Consider the following 17,304-nt stretch of genomic DNA (forward strand, 5'->3'; position numbering starts at 1 on the left):
GGGACTGCTTGGTAAGAGTTCATTTGTTTTAGTGTAGATAATGAGAAGAAATAACAGCTGCTGCTAATCAGTATGCATGTGAGTATTCATAGAAGTTGATTAGGTGTATAGCTGCCAGATAATCACCATCCGATCTTGCTTGTACAGAATAGCTTCAGCAATTGTGCATTCAAATTTCTTTTAAAGAACCCTACAGAGAATGACAAAACCATGGGTGTAATCCTGCATCACTTATTTGCAATTCTATTTCATCATGCATGAATTCTACATTTATTACAGTGAAACTATTTATAAGAGTAATGCTGCTTCTTTGATCGAGTACCGCAGATCAAATTTGTATAAAGAGATGTTAACAAAAAAATATTCAGCTGACAATAACAAGAATGTTGGAGATGTGTAAACATCAACAGAATTACATTCTAAGATAGTGAGAAGAATATGAATTATTTTAAATTATTTGAAATTAAATTTATATGTTTTATATTATTTTTAAGACTATTTTTTAGTTGTGTATCATGGACCATTCTCAGTGAGATGTATGACAGTCGTTGCAGGGGCTCACTTTCCTTTCTCTAATTTGTGTTGCAGCTCTGTAGGTTTGATTTTACCCTGGTAGGCAGCTATGCCCCACGCAGCCTTTCTCTCATTCCCCTGCAGTGAGGTGGGAGGAGATCACTCTATCACATCAAAACCAGTACAGCCAGTTAAACTGCACCCTTAAATATGACCATGCACAAGTTTCCATACCTACATAGATTAGATCTCTGTGATTCTACTCATAAAATCTACTTGCAAATCACATTTAACCAAATCAAATTTTTTTTTTAAATCTTATTTCCTGTAAGCAAGACAATGCTTGGTCTTCCAGGAAAGGCTGCTTTGGGACCTCTGATCTTGGCTGAGCCAAGCAGCCTTAACATCATGAGGGAACTTTTTTGCTCTGAACCCAGCACCAAAATTGGACTATCATTAGTGTTGCTAATCAGATGTTCCTAAAAATGAGTTTTGTGCCTCCATTTATCATTAAACTTGGAAAAACAAGTAATTATTGAAAACTGAAATCCTGCAATTTTTCAACTTTCTGTTAAAATGATGGTTAGTTCTAACAGGTAATTATTACTATCTCTCATTTTTTCTAGCACATTTGGAACCTGTACTTCTTAAAGTTGAATAATCCTAACATTTATCACTAAATTCCTTTAAGAATGAGTTATATGGATACAAAAGTTGGAGAGTTAATACCCAGCCCTTAATACTTCACAAGTACTACCTCCTACAACTCTGTTGTTAGTAAGATTTTTGGTTCACTTAGCTTTACACTAATTTTAATAGCACTTGTCACTCGGACATCTCAAAATCAATGTTCAATAACATTATCTTTCCATTGTGCCTTTTAACATATAAAGAAACTGAGGCACAAAGGGACTGGTGTGCTTGTGCTGCTCACCTGGCTGTTTGTAGCAGAGGCAGAGCTAACAGCTCAGTCCCTGATAGTGCCCCATTAATTCCCTTCACCTGAGTTTCTCTATCTTTCAGTTCCTTCTTCTCATTGATAAGGTACAGATGTCAATTTGCTAAACTGAGAAAAAAAAGTCCTTTTCATTTTCTAGGACAGATTTATCACTTTAGATGACAAAGGAAGGAATCAATACACATATTTTTAGGTGTCTAGAAAGTAAATATCTTACCTCACCTTGTATTATGGGCTCTTTTTCTAGCCATAAGTGGAAGAAGGATACCCAAGGGATGTGATTCATCTCATTCCAAATGGGTGTCAGTTGAGATGAGCCATCCTAAGAGGAACTTGCCTCTCTTCATTAATTAACTACCCAAAATTCCTAGAGAGCTACTGAGGCAAGACACGTACCTTTTTACAGCCAAAAATTGGCACATTGACTCTAAGCCCAAAGAAAGGTAAAACCAAAGCAGCTGTGTGTGTGTGCATGACAGTTGTTCCCTGCAGACATACATACTGCTTTCCATGTTCTTTTCTTTATTGTTCTAAATCCATTCAAACTTAGATGAAGAATAATAAAAAAGATAATTTTATGCATTTTCACTTGTGGTTCACTTGTGGTTTCACTTATGGTTTCACTTGTGGGCTGTTGAAACCAGTCAATAATCAAACAAAATTTTTCTGCATACTTTCTACATCTCTGGACATGTATATGTCAGGAATTTGTACAAACATACATTTAGCTTCTACAAGAGAAACATAAAACATATTCATTGAAATAGTCATTCCAATGATACAAAAATTTAGCTAAGTTGATTCTGAGATAATATCAGGCATTTACCTTACCTTGTGTTACAAAGAGCATAATTTCCAAAAAACTTTTTTTTAAAAGGAGAATTATATGCATTACATGAAAAATAGATACATACAGGTCATGAGAACTGCATAGCACTGGCAATACATTTGTATTCACTTTCCTTATCTTTCAGGTTACATGACTCTCAAAAATGAGATAATAGTGAGTAAATTCTACTTTATATTTGAATAATCACATAGTGTCAGAACTGTAAAATTACTCCCAGGGTACAGAGGATGATTATCGACAGAGTGACTCCTAATAAAACACATCAAGTAAAGATCACTCAATTCCCTGTGACAGACTGGCATTTTGAGGTCTTCAGCCATTCTCATTAAGACTTGATTTTTTGCTTAATATTGGTGTTTACTTACAAAATCTTTCTGTTCTTGTTTCTATATGACCTTAAGTAGCATTGGCATGTGATGCATAACCATGGCCTTTGCTCATTCCTAGCACACTTTAAGTATTTAAATTATCCTAATAATTCCATTATTTTCTGAAGTGGCCTCTGCAGTCTCAGTCTTGGAGACCATCTAGGAATTCATGGAGCAAGAGTTAGACCCCCCAGCCTCTTCAGAAAGCCCCAAGAGACTCAGCATGTTGGGGGTCCTCATTTAAGAGCAACTTTGGCATTAGTTCTTTCTCTGTTTTATATTTCAAATATACCCCTTCTCTCCCAAGCACCAAGATGTGTATATGCAAGTGGTGTGTCCAGAGAGCAAGGGATGCCAGCTGCTGAGTCTACTTCTCACCCTTTGGGTTCGTAAGTTGACAGCTGTGTGATGGTCTCAAAGATGTACCTGGTGCACACTTTCAGAAGTTGATAGTTCTCATTTGTTTCTCTACCTCATACCCCTACTGGAAAATGTTGCTGGGTTACTTTGTCCTTTTTCCTTATCTTGGGGTCTTTTCCCTGTTCTTTATCTTCCTGATAGTCTTTTTATTGTTTCAGGCTGCACTTTGATTAAGTCAGTGCTCTGCTGAAGTATGGTTCTGCCTTAAGCTGCTTTTCCTTACCTGAGCAAAGTGTCCTGTGAAACAGCATTTTAATGAATTAGGATCTTGATGACATGCTAACCTATGTGCTATGAATCACTCTTTTCTCCCAGCAAAATTCTTCCGGGTGCTCTACATGCATAAATTTGCACTTATATTTCATTTGGAGTCAGAATATAATCACAGAATACCTGAGCTGGAAGGGGCCCAGAAGGATGATCGAGTCCAATGCCTGCCCCTGCACAGGACAGTCCAAAGCATCACACCATGTGCCTGAGAGTCTTGTCCAAGTGCTTCTGGCAATCTTGGTGCTGTGACCACTTCCATGAGAGGCCTGTTCCTTTTCCTAAGATCCAGCCTAACTCCCCCAGCAGAACTTCATGTCATTTGCTCAAGTCCTGTCACTGGTCACCAGAGAGGTCAGTACCTGCCCCTCTACTTCCCCTTGTGAGGAAGCTGCAGACCATGACTGGAGCTCCCCTCAGTCACCTCTTCTGTAGGCAGAACAAGCCAAGTGACCTCAGACTCCCAAGACCATTGAACAATCTTTGGGAGAGGTCTCGTGATGACAATAGAAGAGTGTTCTATATAGACTTTGACAGGTTTGCTGCCATAATTTATATTCGTAGGCAGAATAGAAGCTAACTAATAAAGACAGAGTGATTCTTAGGCATACACTGTAACTACCTCAAGAACTGCTTGTTTGCATCTCATGACATGTGATTCTTGCCACTGCAAAGGAAAATTTCAAACCCAAATATCACTCTATTCACAAATGTAAATGAAAGAAGACTCACAGAACTGCATATATGTAAAGATGTAAGAATAAATTATTCCTCAAAAAGGGAAATTGAAATAAACCTCACTGAATTCAGAATCCACAAATATAAATATATAATGCAGGCAGGGATATACTACTATAAATTCCTATCTGGCATTAAACTCCCAAGAAAACAGTGGTTTTAGCTATTTACCATTCATGAAAGAGACAGCAAAGAGAAATTCCTGCAGCCTCGTTGTTCACTGATGTTTAAGTGAATCCTGAGGTGACTTGGAATTAACAGACTTTTTCATTCTATCATATATTATTACATATTTTAAAAAATCTGAAAATAATAATTAAATAAATTTTATTTATTTAAATTTAAATAATTTAAAAAATAGTTTTTAAAAGTAGAAGGGTTTTTTTTGAGCATAGCCTAATAATGAGTTGTTTAAGACTTTCAAGTCAATTACAACATTTTACAGGATGCTTATTTCTCTAGCAAAATCATTATAATCTCTTATATGATGTTACTGAAAAAAAAGTAAATACACTCTGCTTCAGTGAGCACTGCTGAAAAAAAAAAACCCTTGTTTTTCTAAAACACTGAATAATTACAATGCACCACAACATTTTGTTAAGCATGGTATAACTCATCATCTGTCTGCAACTCTAATGTAAACTAATCTTTGAGGATGTAGTAATGGTGAAAGCTCTATCAGCTTATCATTTATATCATGCTTGTTTTCATAAACAGTAACTCTAAGCTTCATTTGACTTGCAAGAACTTCAATTAGGTCACACAAATGCAAGCAGATCATCACTTGTTGCTCTAGCATGGTTCAGACTGAAGGGTGATCTATGGAATCATGTGCCAGAGCTGGGGCATATAGCTGCCAAAAAATGCCAAGTACACCTCAGATACAAGGTTGATTTGCTCTGGCCATACTTTTATAAATGTCATTTTATAGTGGTATAGCAGCCATGAGGCTTAGGAGGGTCCATGATATAATTTCTACTCGAGAAAAAACATATCCATTTTTAAGAATCATGAGTGTTGTCTATATAATAATTATTGTAATAAGTGGAAAATATTCAGCCTGAGTGTGAATGATGAATGGAAGAGAAAGTTAAGGTGTTTACAGAAAATAATGAGTTTTGGTGTGATTCATGCCCAGCAGTTTGGGAAAATATATTAACACATTGACTTTCATCAACATATTTTGAACCATCAAAAAGGTTTAGAAATAAAAGAAAAATAACTGGAGAGCATAGACCGTAAAGTAATTTAGTGTTGAATGTCAGACTGCAAATTTATGTTGTTTCTTCTTATTCTGAGTGCACATTTAACTTTTATAGCACTTTCTGGGATTTCAAAGTAATGTTTCTGAATTTTAATTCTTACATGAAATACAAAGATACTAATATTCACATTTTACTGATTGAAGTTGCTAGTCTATAGAGTTGAATTTCATTTTCCTCTGTGAACATTAGAACAGTGAAAAATGCAATTCAAGCTTACATGTTTATTATGCATAAGAATAAACAACACAAACTATGAAGAAGCAGAGAATGAACCCCAGCAATCTGTGACTATGGTACAACCAAAATCAGAAGCTGTATTCTAAGACTGTAATATTTAGATATTTTTAAATTCCAGTAGGACAGCAGTTCTGAGACTTTAAAATGAATGTAAAACTAATAGGTTTTAGACACAAGTAGAGCTGCAAATATTTACAAACTCAGTGACACAGCAAACATCAATTTTTCCATTTCTTGGATGCCTTGGTTATACTGAATAAGGGAGGCTGCAGTATTATAGTGTATTCAAAGTGACTGAGATTAACTTTATAGTAATGAACATTGTGCTACAAAGGGAAATAAAATTCAAGAGATGTTCAGTAGTTCAGTTTAATATTTCTGTATTTGAATCAACTATGGCAAGACTCATATTTAGAGAAATCAAATCTTTGGATGATTTTCAGATTCCTTTCAATTTCAACTTTAATCATGCAGCTAGCTTATGAGTCTGAATGAGTCTGAAGAGGAGAGAAAATATTAGAAATCATGTAAGATGGGTGAAAACTTAGATAAATATTGTGCTTTTCAGTTGACAGAAACTCTAATACAAAGACCTATTCTACTGGCATATTCTATAATTTGTTTTGTGCTGTTTTATCAGTAGAAATGCTATATCTACAACCACATTCAGTTTAACAGTACAGATTTATCACCCGGGTGATGGAATGGAAGATATATTTATTGAGAGTGTGGGAGCTGATATTGCTAAAAATAAGTTGTTGCTCACCCAATAAAATAATAATGAAAGGAAGATGCTAGAAGAGATTATGTATTTGATTATGAGGACAATTACTAGTACTTCATCAATCAGCAGAGTTTCCATGGAGCAATGCAAGTTTTCTCATCTTCCTATTTTTCTGTATTTTTTACCTACTAAACTTCTGGAAATGTGACTATCATGTTCCAAGTACCAAAGACCAGTGACAGAATGTGATTTTTTTTAGGAAAAAAAAAAAGAAAATCATATCATACGTCTCTTGTGACTTCCCAATACTTTTTTTTCCTTTTTTTGTTAATTAGACTTGAATTCTTTCTGAAGGTTTTCTTTGTAACATTACCTTTTTTATTTTTTGGTTTTTTTTAACAAAATGTATATAGCAGTTACATGCTGAGAAAAGAGAAATCAGCTTCTTGCCTGCATTTTTTTCTTCTTCAAACCCAAGGCTATCAGTCTGATCAGTTCAGTCATGTTTAAATTGCTTGATTCTAAACAGTCATGCTTCTACAAGGCACACAAAAAAAAGAAAATACCCCTGTACTGACAGCCTGGATCTCTGTTGACTAAGGCTGTTGAAATTCCATTTCCTTTCAGTTTGTTGCTTTTTTCATGTGTGTGTGACCCTTCTGACCACTTGAGTGACTGCAGTGCTGTTGCACACGCCGTTGAAACTCTCACCAGTGGAAATCAGACTTGGTTTCCAAATCCTGGCACTGCAGTGGTACTCAGCTAAGCTCTTCCTGCTAGTCTTTTAAATTAAAGGGAGTTGTTGATGATAGCCTTACTACTCCCTTGGTAAATTTTCTTCTGAAGCTATACCAGCAGGCTGTGATAAACCCAGGACAGTAGCACAAGGAGCTCATAGTATTTTGTCGATAAAGATTTTTATTATTATTATTATTTTATTTTTTTTTTTTCAATAGAAGGATGTTAACTGCTCTCTCAGATTTCTAAATCTTTCAGCTTTTGTTCTTGCTCTTTGCCACTACAAAGTGGAAGTGGTGGGTTTGCTTGTCTTAATTATGAGGTTCATAATGTCATACATTGCATCCTATGCCATGATAGTATTGAGGGCACACATTAAAAAAGAAAGACAAAAATATCTTCACTTCCTTCCTTTCTATAAGTCTAAACACCAAGCTCATGCTGTTATATTGGTATAACTGAAAATCAGGGGGAAATGAATTTGCTCATAATTATTGTTGCTTTATTCCAGAGGAACTGAGTTTAAAATGAGATCTGCTTTAACAAGCAAAAGCAAGATCATGTTTTTGAATCATGGCTGGTAAATGAAAGTGGCTAAATTTTAGGAATTGTCAAATCTATTTTGACATTAGGCAGCTGGCTTTACTGCCTTCTGAGCATCACTTTTTAGTTATTCTGCATTGTTCGTTTTTCTGTAAACTTCTATAAACAAAATGATAAATTCTGGCTGACAACAGTTATGAGAAATTCTGATATTTGAACTCCTAATTCATGGAATCATATGGAAAATTTTGGAATATAAATGTGTGTATTTATTTCTCATATTCTTTCATTGTCAAATAATTTAGTCTGATTTATTCCATTTTTTTTCATTATATTTGATTTAGCAGCATGTTTTTCTATGAGTTTATCTCCACATTTCACTTCATTTTTTTTTCCCCATTTGTTATATGCAACAGCACAGGATTTTGAGATTAAAATATGACCCAGGTGAAGACTTGGTTTTATCTGTGTAAGTGGTAGCAAGCTAAGTGTTTGTGGTTTTCTTTGCTGTGTGAGTGATGTGGTTTTTCAGATGTTTTGTAATGCATTGCTTTTAGTGGACTATTAATAATTCAGTATCTTGTCCCATTAAGCAATTTTTTCCCACTAAAGCCAAGGGCTTGAACTTTGACATTTGTACATTTGTAAGAAATTAATCTGCTCGGAGTCCTCCTTATGAATAATTAATTCAAAATATGAACCTACTTCTCAGAACCTCAGTTGTAAGTCCCAGATATGAATCTAGGTTTTGATTTGTGTAAGCATTTCACCTTAACCAAAAGATTTCTTATCAGAATATACCTCACATGATTTATAGAGGGATTGACTCTGCAAATACTGAGCATAAAACTTTCTTATATAGATACACTGAACAATACTGAGTCTCCTGACTCAGTCCTAGGACACTTGGAAGACATAGAAAATTAGATCAGTATTCAGTAATTTTAAGCCTGATTAATATAGTTCTTTTTATATCCTCCACAATGAAGTATGTTCATCTGTTTTGTTAATTTTTTATGAAAAAAGATATGGAAGAAAAATTTAAACCTGAATACTACCAGGCTGATGTTTAAAATGTAAAAGCACATTTTTTTCATTAAAATCAGTTATTCCAACAGCCTTCACTTTTTTTTAAATTTCTGTATGGTACAAAGTAAGGAAAATTTATTGAGAATTAGCTAATCATATTAAGAAATTAATTCCATTTTGAGGCTCAGCTTCTTTGCAGCATTTTGTCACTGTAGGAAGCAGTTATCTTCGAAGACCACAGCTGGCCAGGAAATGTCTGATATATAGAATGTTTTGATTTCTTGCTGTGCTGGTAGGTGTGCATGTTTTTTGACATTGGAAATTTTTTTGGTATCATGCAACCCAGACTGTGGAGAGTGCATGTATACTTTGAATGAAGAGAATTAATCTCCTGTCTTGTTTCAGCAGGTAAGTTATAGCTGAAGGGACAATAACATTCAACAGGCTAATCTGTGTGAAGTGAAAGGGCTTTGCTAATGTCCTGTGCCATTTAAAAACATTCACTGACTGTCACACCAAATAGTCTTGTCAAAACAAGGCAAGAAGAATCTAACTGATGCCTTTGTCAAAATCTAAGCCCTTGACCTCTTGCTGTTTTGCCTTTTTAGGAATGCAGGTGCTGGAATGGAATGGCATCCCCTTGACCGGGAAAACTTATGAAGAGGTCCAGAGCATTATTATTCAACAGAGTGGGGAAGCAGAAATATGTGTAAGACTGTGAGTTTTTCCCCATCTTTCTGTTTCCATTTCTTTTTGGCTTTTCATGGCTTTTGTTTTTGTTTTTGTTTTGTTTTAATTTTTTTATTTTAATTTACAGTTGTTAAGGTGGAACCTTTGTAAGGACAAAGCATCACTGTAATAACAAGCAAGAGTTTGCTGTGACTGTGGGAGATCTTTTTTGTTCTGTTTTTCTCTTAAAGTCAGAAGGAGAGATAAACTGAATCAGATGCTAGTAATTATGCTTTTATAAACAATGATGATTCCATTGTCAGGCCACAATCTCCTCTCATGATAAACATACAGTTCACTGAGTTTACAGGTGTTAGAAAAAAAAGGTAATTTAGTAATAACTTGACTTTTAGTGAAATCGGTATTCTTTAGATGAAAGTCATTTAAGCATCATGAGAAATGCATACACTTGCATTAAATCCATTAAAGATTTCACCTTAAAAGAAGCTTTTCCTCTCAGCTCTTTAACAGCATTGCAAATATATATCAGCTAAGAAGGGACCATGCTTGGGAGCTGCTTTCTGTCATGAACCACTATTCATTTACCTACTTAATACAATAATGAGGGTATGAGGAAAGAGTTTCTTTTGTCTCAGGCTTCTAATTACTTTCTTTAGGGACCTGAACATGCTCTCGGACTCTGAGAATCCCCAGCACCTGGAGCTGCATGAGCCAGTAAGGGCAGGTGAGAGACAATAAATTGCTTTGATACCATAGAACCGGATAGCAACTGAAAACTGGATGTGATATTAGCTGGTATATCGCTATTGTAAGCTCTGGTAAGGTAGTATGTTAGTATTGTAAGCTCAAACCAAATATTGTCATGGGTAGAAAGGGGACCATGCCTTACAAAAAAAGGCAAGACGAGGCAGAGGCACAGACAACACCAATTTGGGCAGGAGTGTTGATCTGCTGGAAGGGAGGAAAGCTCTGCAGAGGAGTCTGGGCAGGCTGGATTGATGGACCGAGGCCAATTGCATGAGATTCATCAAGACAAATTGCCAGGTCCTGCACCTGGGTCACTACAACCCCAGGCAGCCCTACAAGCTGGGGGCAGAGTGGCCCAGAGGAAAAGTACCTGGGTATTGGATGCTGTGAACTCTACATGTGATATGTTGGTGTCCTTTTTTCCTCTGTTGCCCCTAAAGTTTGCTTTGCCCAGCCCCTGGGTTTGCACCTGTGTCAATACCCAGCCAGTGAGTTGCTGGTGTCCCCAGGGCCTCGTCTGCCATCCTGTGTCCAAATTTGCACTACTCTGCTGTCACCCCAGGCCCCTGCTCCTATAACCTGCATTATTAATCTGGAGTCATAAATGCTTCAGTCTGCACAGTGCAATTACAGCTGTGCCTTTATATATCAAAATAAATAAAAATTGGCACTATACCACACCACTATACAAGGAGAAGTGTAACTCAGACAAACTTAGGTCATAGCCATCTGGTCATTAGACATTTGCTGTTGCAGCCAGAGAGGCTAAAACAAAGCTCCCAGCAAACTGCAGCAAGTCCACATAACTCACAGGTCCTAAGGCCTATGTTCACAGAACCATAAAATTGTCAGTGTTGGAAAAGACCTCAGTGAGAATACCTGTTAGCTTAACACAAGGTTTGTGGCCTGCTATAAGTGACAAAAAAAACATTTACTGGATACAGGGATGCAATAGCAAGTAGTCAGTTTTGTTATGTGTGTTCTAAGATGGCAGTGCTTTTGGGGGAATTTCCTGCTGTTCAGTCAATACAACTTCAGGCTTCAGTCATTGGATGCATCATATCTAAACTAACTTTGAATCAACATCCACAATCTTACTAGTAATGCAGCCCCTCAGCAAGCTCAGTGCAGATTAAGATTCCTTCACTCACCATTCCAGGGCTCTGCTCTGGGTTCTGTGGTTTTGTGGCTGTTCTTTTATTAATCAGTACCTAAATTACCTGGATTGAATCCTCCATTTTCTAACCATGTAAAATTTCCTAGCTATTAATGTATTTACCATCAAGCTACCTTTAGTTGAAAATTGATGTTATTGATAATAATTGAAAGCAAAGACTAAGTATGACAGAGCCTTGAAGCAGAGCTACCTCCATTTTTTTTAATTTGTGAGCAGATTAAAACCACCAAAAACATTAAAAGACACTGAAATCAATTTTGGAAAGTACAAAAACTAGAATAAAAGAACTTTTTGATGAATGAAAAAAACTCAAAATGAGAAAGAACAGAAATAAAAGAAATTTTTTCCATTCTTGCAGGCATGCTTCCTCCTAGTCTGGAAATCTTCTAGTGGTTTCTAAGTTGGAGCAACTCTGTAGAGTTCTTGCCATTACCTCTGAGGTTTGGCAGACTGTACTTCAGAGAGGAGCAATCTCCATTTTCTCTGAAAGAAAAATGAATTAGCCAAGAAGGCAGGATAAGGCTAAAGTCTTGTTTTAAACCTCTCATACTTCTGAGAGCCTGGGAACCAAGCTGTGCCTAGCATCCTCTTAACTCTATTCAGTCTAGCATATATGAAACTTGACTTCATTTCTGTGTTAAATAGAAATTTCTGTCTTGAAAGGGTAAATTCCTCCCACTCATTCCTGGGCAGCAGAGAGGGCAGACTCCTACTACAGATGCGTAAAAAAGGTGTGAGTAACAAGGAAAGATGAATCAGGGCTTTTAGTCTTCATTTGTTTACAATTTTTCTTCTTTGATTAATTTGTTTAAGTAAAGTTTTGAGGCTTTTTTCTCTTTATTTTTGTATAAATTATCTCAGGAGCAGTTCTGTTCAATGTCTGTTTGATTAAAAAAACTTAAATGAGATTTAAACCTTTTACAAGACAGTTCGTATACTTAGTGAAACTGGACCAGTTATTGAATTGAACACTTTAAAACTGTAATTTGCTCCAGTTTGATTCAACATAATCAGCAAAGTCTGTTTTTCTTCACCTAGAAGTACCTCCTCCAAAAGCTTGTTAGCTAAACAGCACTAGTAAGTAGCACAGAAAGATTTAGGATGTCGATATTCTGGGAGAGATGTCTATTTTTCATAGGATGCCTTTTGTACCTTCAAAGTATACAGGCAGATGACATGAAAACTTGCAAGGGTTGTTGTGCTGTCCCTGTAGCGTGGCAAGATGGATTTGGATGTGCTGGCATTTATCAATACAAGCCTCTCTTGCTTTAATCCAGTAGATAAAGCGAAGTCCCCAGGGGTTGATCCCAAGCAGCTGGCTGCAGAGCTCCAAAAGGTTTCTCTACAGCAGTCGCCTCTGGTTGCTTCTTCAGGAGTGGAAAAGGGATCTCACATCCACTCTGGAACCACTTCTGCCACCTCCAGCGCTGTTCCTAGCCCTGGTCAGCCAGGTTCTCCCTCAGTGAGCAAAAAGCGGCACAGCAGCAAGGTAAGAAATTTCAAAGTTATGGAGCAAGAATATTTTGATGACAGGAAGAAACTGCCTGTTTATTTTATTTACTATAGCAAGAAATTCCAGCATATCTTGGAAAACTCATTTCCTGGATAACAATGAATATTGTTGTTAAGATATTGAATCTGGACATAAAGAAAGATTACATGCTTTATCCAAGACATTTGTCCCTCTCTAAAAAAACCCAAAAATATTATTGTTTTTAAACAAAATAACTGCCCTTTACAGCCTTTGTTGCTCTTGCTTTTTCTCTGCATCTTACATGGTGGTGAGGTACTATTTGCACTAAAGGAGCTGATAGTACTAAGACCATAATTTCCCTCTCTGTACTAAACTACTGGTTAAAGTGTTACAAGCTATGAATAATAGCAATAGTAAGTAAGTCTATGAAAGCCAGGGAAAGATTGAAAACAAAATTTACCATTAAAATGTGTTTTGTCACTAGCTAATTCCTGTGAACCAAGCATAATTTCTCATTTTCTTTGCCACACCCCGTCTATTCCTCAGCTGAAATTCTTGTGCATCTGCAGCCCTAAAAAGGGAAGAGTGGGAATTCAGTAGCATTTTTTCACAGTTGAAACTGAAAACTAGATCATAAAATCATCTGCCACATTTTTACATTTTGTGTCAAAAAGTCCAGACCTGAAGTGAAACACAGTTCTGTGAAGACTGCATTTGCTTATGCAATTTGCAAGAATGCTGCCTGCCATCCTGAATATCCAGCTTCTGACACACAATGCTTCACTTTGCAAAGTGCTTTCTAAACATTTTTTACACTGCATCTTTATTTCTTTTGGGGACTGTCAGGTTCCCACTGCATTATAGTTATATTTGTATTTTTGTGCTGCTGGAACTATGCCTGTGATTTGAACAGATGAGTTGGGTATTGCATAAACCAGAACCAGAAAATGGTGCCTGCTCATTTCAGACAGTTCTTTGATATGCCAACATCACTTTCATGTAAGAGGAAACACAAAAATCTTTTTAATCCAGAAATTGAATACAAACTGGGAAGATATTTATTGATCAGTTTGGTTTGGATAGTAATTCTGTTTTGCCACAAGGCCTATAAACTTTCCACAAAGTAATTCAGGTCTTAGAAGTTAATCCATATGCCAATACTTTCTGGATCTAACTTCAGGGATGTGGCAGTATTGCTTAATCCTTAGGTCAATAGTTAGATTCACTACAGCATACTCTGAATATTGTATACATTTACATATAAACTAGTTTGCTATGTGCATGATTTTTGCCACTGAGAATAGTATGTATCTGAAGTACAGCTCCTGAGACTGGGTGAAACCTGTCATCACAATGCAGACAGAGAGCAGGGCTATTAGTGCACCATCTACACTGAAATGTAGAATCACACTCCTAAATTCACAGTGGGTTGAGATCCATGAGTCCTTGCTGTGCAGTATATCCTGGAGAAGTGTCCCATTCTGTCCACTTGAGGAGACTGGGTTCCCAGCAGGTCACCTAAAGTTGGATGCATAAATTTAATTTCCTGCATCACAGACGATGTAGGATTCTTTTATGAAAATTCAGCTGTAGGCTTATAAAGATGAAACAAAAAAATTCTTAGAGCTAATGTCTTTATGTAGGAGATGCAAAAGTCAGAACTACTCAGGTAAATATTTAAAACATTCTTTGCTTATTTGTGAAAACCATGTTGAGAGGCATTTCTTTCATAATAAGCATAGCTCTTGTTGACTTGTATAGTTTCTGTTCATTGACTTCAGGCAAAGTTTATAATGGTGTTGAGCTCTGTTAGAAGAGAAAGCTCATCTTTTCTGGAACTGCTCTTTGCCTTGGGCTGACAGCATTTCTAGGCAGGTTGCAGCCCTGCCAAAATATCATGACAGACTAAATATCCAAACCACCTAGATCTTGTTTTTGCAACTGTTTTTATTTTTAGAAAGTACTTTTTAAAAGATTTTTGTATAGAATATACACTCTAGAAATGTAGTAGTCTCTGCCATGTTCTGCAGTGCCAGTTTTCTTGTATTTAACATTAGTAGAGAAAGTAATAGTGCACAGTGCATCAAAATCTGGCATTAGCCAGTTTCACCTGATGGCTGAGCATGTGTGATGGCATGATGGCATTACAAAGCAACATCTCTTACACAGGGTGTGTGAGTGCATGCAGGAGTACCAAAAGTAATTAGACTGAAATTAGATTAGCCATCACAGCAGAGATTTAACCCTTAGAAGCCTTGAGCTGACAATATCTTGTGGAGACCTGTTTCTTTTGTAGTGTAAAAGCATGATCATTCTATAGTACAGATTACATCCAGGATATAAATTGCCTGTAGAAACTAATATAAAGAATGGATTGCTTATTTTTTCTACATCCTCAGATCCTTTAGCTCCTACAGAAGTCGACCTTGAAATACTTTCCCTCTTTACAAATTAACCCTCTCTGAGACTGTGATAAAGAAAGACAATTTTTTGCACCTCTGCCTCTCAGTATGGAACCAGCTTCAAAGTTAGCCCAGCTCTGAGCTTGAGAGGTCTCTTTCAGCCTAAATTTTTCACATTTCTTTAAAATATGTGGGTAATTCTTCAAGATCAGTTTTAGATTTGCTGACATCAGAGAAAACAGAATATTTAATGCATTGAATCACAGCCTTGTAAATGATATGATTCAGCAATTATATGAAGCATAAAAGTGCACATTTATTTCTAAAGACTCCACTCTACAAACTACACCTTAACCACCTTTGGAAGTCTCAATACAAATTCATCATGTCCATTCCCTTCTCTATGAACTCCTCCTACATTATCCATACTCATACATTCCATATTACACGACATTTGAAGTGAGCAAACTCATTATTCTTGCTATTCTAACTCATAAAAAATGAGAGCATTTAAACTATCTGGCAGTGATTTTGTAGCCACAGCACAGCTAGCTCCAAGCTATTTTTGGTGTTGTCAGTATTGTCAGTGCTAGTACAGCCTGAGGTCAGAACTATTAAGTATAATAAAATCCATTTGGAGAGGTAAAGTATGAGAAATATAAGCCATTAATGCCCTACTTTGAAAGATTGCATGGTGCTCAGGTAGCTCCCTGTTTTGGCAAAAGAAGTGAAATTCACAGTCTGAATAATCTTGTCAAGGACCTAACAAGTTTTAGGAGTATTTTGCTATCAATCTAAAATTTCATTTCAGATTCAGAACATTTTATACACTATTGATGACTTATTTTAGCTCTTGGATGGATTAAACTTCCTTAAAAGCTCTGTAAGCTACCAAAAGAAGCTGATTACAAAATTTTTCATGAGAATTATTTTTCATATGCAAATGCATTTACAGACAAATTAAGTTTGATTTGGGTTTTTTGCTTTTTTGTTTATTTTTGTTGTGTTTTTCTTGTTGTTAATGGTTTTTGGTTTGGTTTGTTGTTTTCTTTTTTCCTGGTAAAGCTTGTGCTCATAAAGAAACACATCTAGAAGGCAAGGTAAAGCAGGAAACCAAACAAGAATAAGGCCACACAAGACAGTGTGGTCTACTTTACTCCTGTGTTTTCATTGTGATACTCTTTAGCTGAGATTTTTTGAGTCATTTTCTCATGTGGGGATCTGACTGATTGAGAGGATGTTTCTTCAACACAAACCTGAAAAGTGGAGTGCATCACCTTAACTTCATGCTGTGCTGCAGGAAATGTGGGCACTTCACTGATCTACTTTAAAGCAGTTGGTGTCCAGCATCTTAAAAGAGCCTTGGAAGATTTTCTTGAAGTGTAGGGCAGCATAAAAGAGGCAGGTGGGTTTTACTCTTCTCAGAAAGTGATTGAAATGTGAATTACATGGAATAATGTCAGGCATCTGCTCACATCTGGAGGAATAGGAAATGAGGGCTTCCAGACAAGTCTCCAGAGAACAGTAAGTTTGTCCTTGTTTGCACCTTTTGTTTTTTGCACCAACCAAGGAAGAAGATATGGAGAGGATGCAAAAATATTCAAATCCTACTACAGAAACAGAGCTTTCTTGCTTGACTGATGGCTTGCAGATTAGAGGCTGGTCCAGAGCGGCTCAAGGCTGCTCATGTTTAACAGAACAGCATATTCTTGTGAGTTCAGGATTCTAATCAAGTGCTGATATTATTTTCCAGCAACAAACAGGAGGAACAAAAAAAGGCAGAGGGAAACATTAAGGATTCTATTGCATTTTGTCAAAAACCTAGACAAAAGTAATGATAAAAGAGAGAGGAACGTGAGGACAGAAAATTTAAGTTTTGTGTTACAGAAAGTGTGGGGAGGAATTTGAAGTGTTGCAGCTGAATTGACTATCATAAAACACAGAATAAAATAAAAGACTTCATTGTGAGGTGGCTTGCAACTCTATAATCCACTTACACCCATCACTTAGTTTTAGTACTATTTCCACTCTTTCTACCCACTTTCACCTAAACTCAGCTTAAATTAGAGTAACTTTTGCCTCTCTCTGCATCATATTGACAGAAATATATGGCTGTGTTAATTTGGCATGCTCCTTTCTTTCTCTTGACAGTATTCATATTTAT

The 17,304-nt window shown here is 36.4% G+C and overlaps 1 protein-coding gene across 10 annotated transcripts in view; it reads left to right on the forward strand.

Moving 5' to 3' along the window:
• The window catches only part of PCLO (piccolo presynaptic cytomatrix protein), a 314,517-nt gene that overhangs the window by 220,406 nt on the left and 76,807 nt on the right, over nucleotides 1–17,304 (forward strand). For 5 of the 10 annotated variants that reach the window (XM_023919013.2, XM_023919014.2, XM_086886614.1 and 2 more), the window contains exons 11-13: nucleotides 9,259–9,367; nucleotides 9,997–10,064; nucleotides 12,542–12,753. In XM_023919013.2, coding sequence (XP_023774781.2) covers nucleotides 9,259–9,367; nucleotides 9,997–10,064; nucleotides 12,542–12,753 — 389 coding nt within the window. The remainder of the gene's footprint in view (nucleotides 1–9,258; nucleotides 9,368–9,996; nucleotides 10,065–12,541; nucleotides 12,754–17,304) is intronic. The other 5 variants (XR_015286096.1, XR_015286098.1, XM_023919016.2 and 2 more) reach the window with 3 other exon arrangements.

Source organism: Cyanistes caeruleus, chromosome 4 (genome assembly GCF_971803275.1).
Source record: "Cyanistes caeruleus chromosome 4, bCyaCae1.hap1.1, whole genome shotgun sequence".
NCBI classification, from domain to species: domain Eukaryota; kingdom Metazoa; phylum Chordata; class Aves; order Passeriformes; family Paridae; genus Cyanistes; species Cyanistes caeruleus.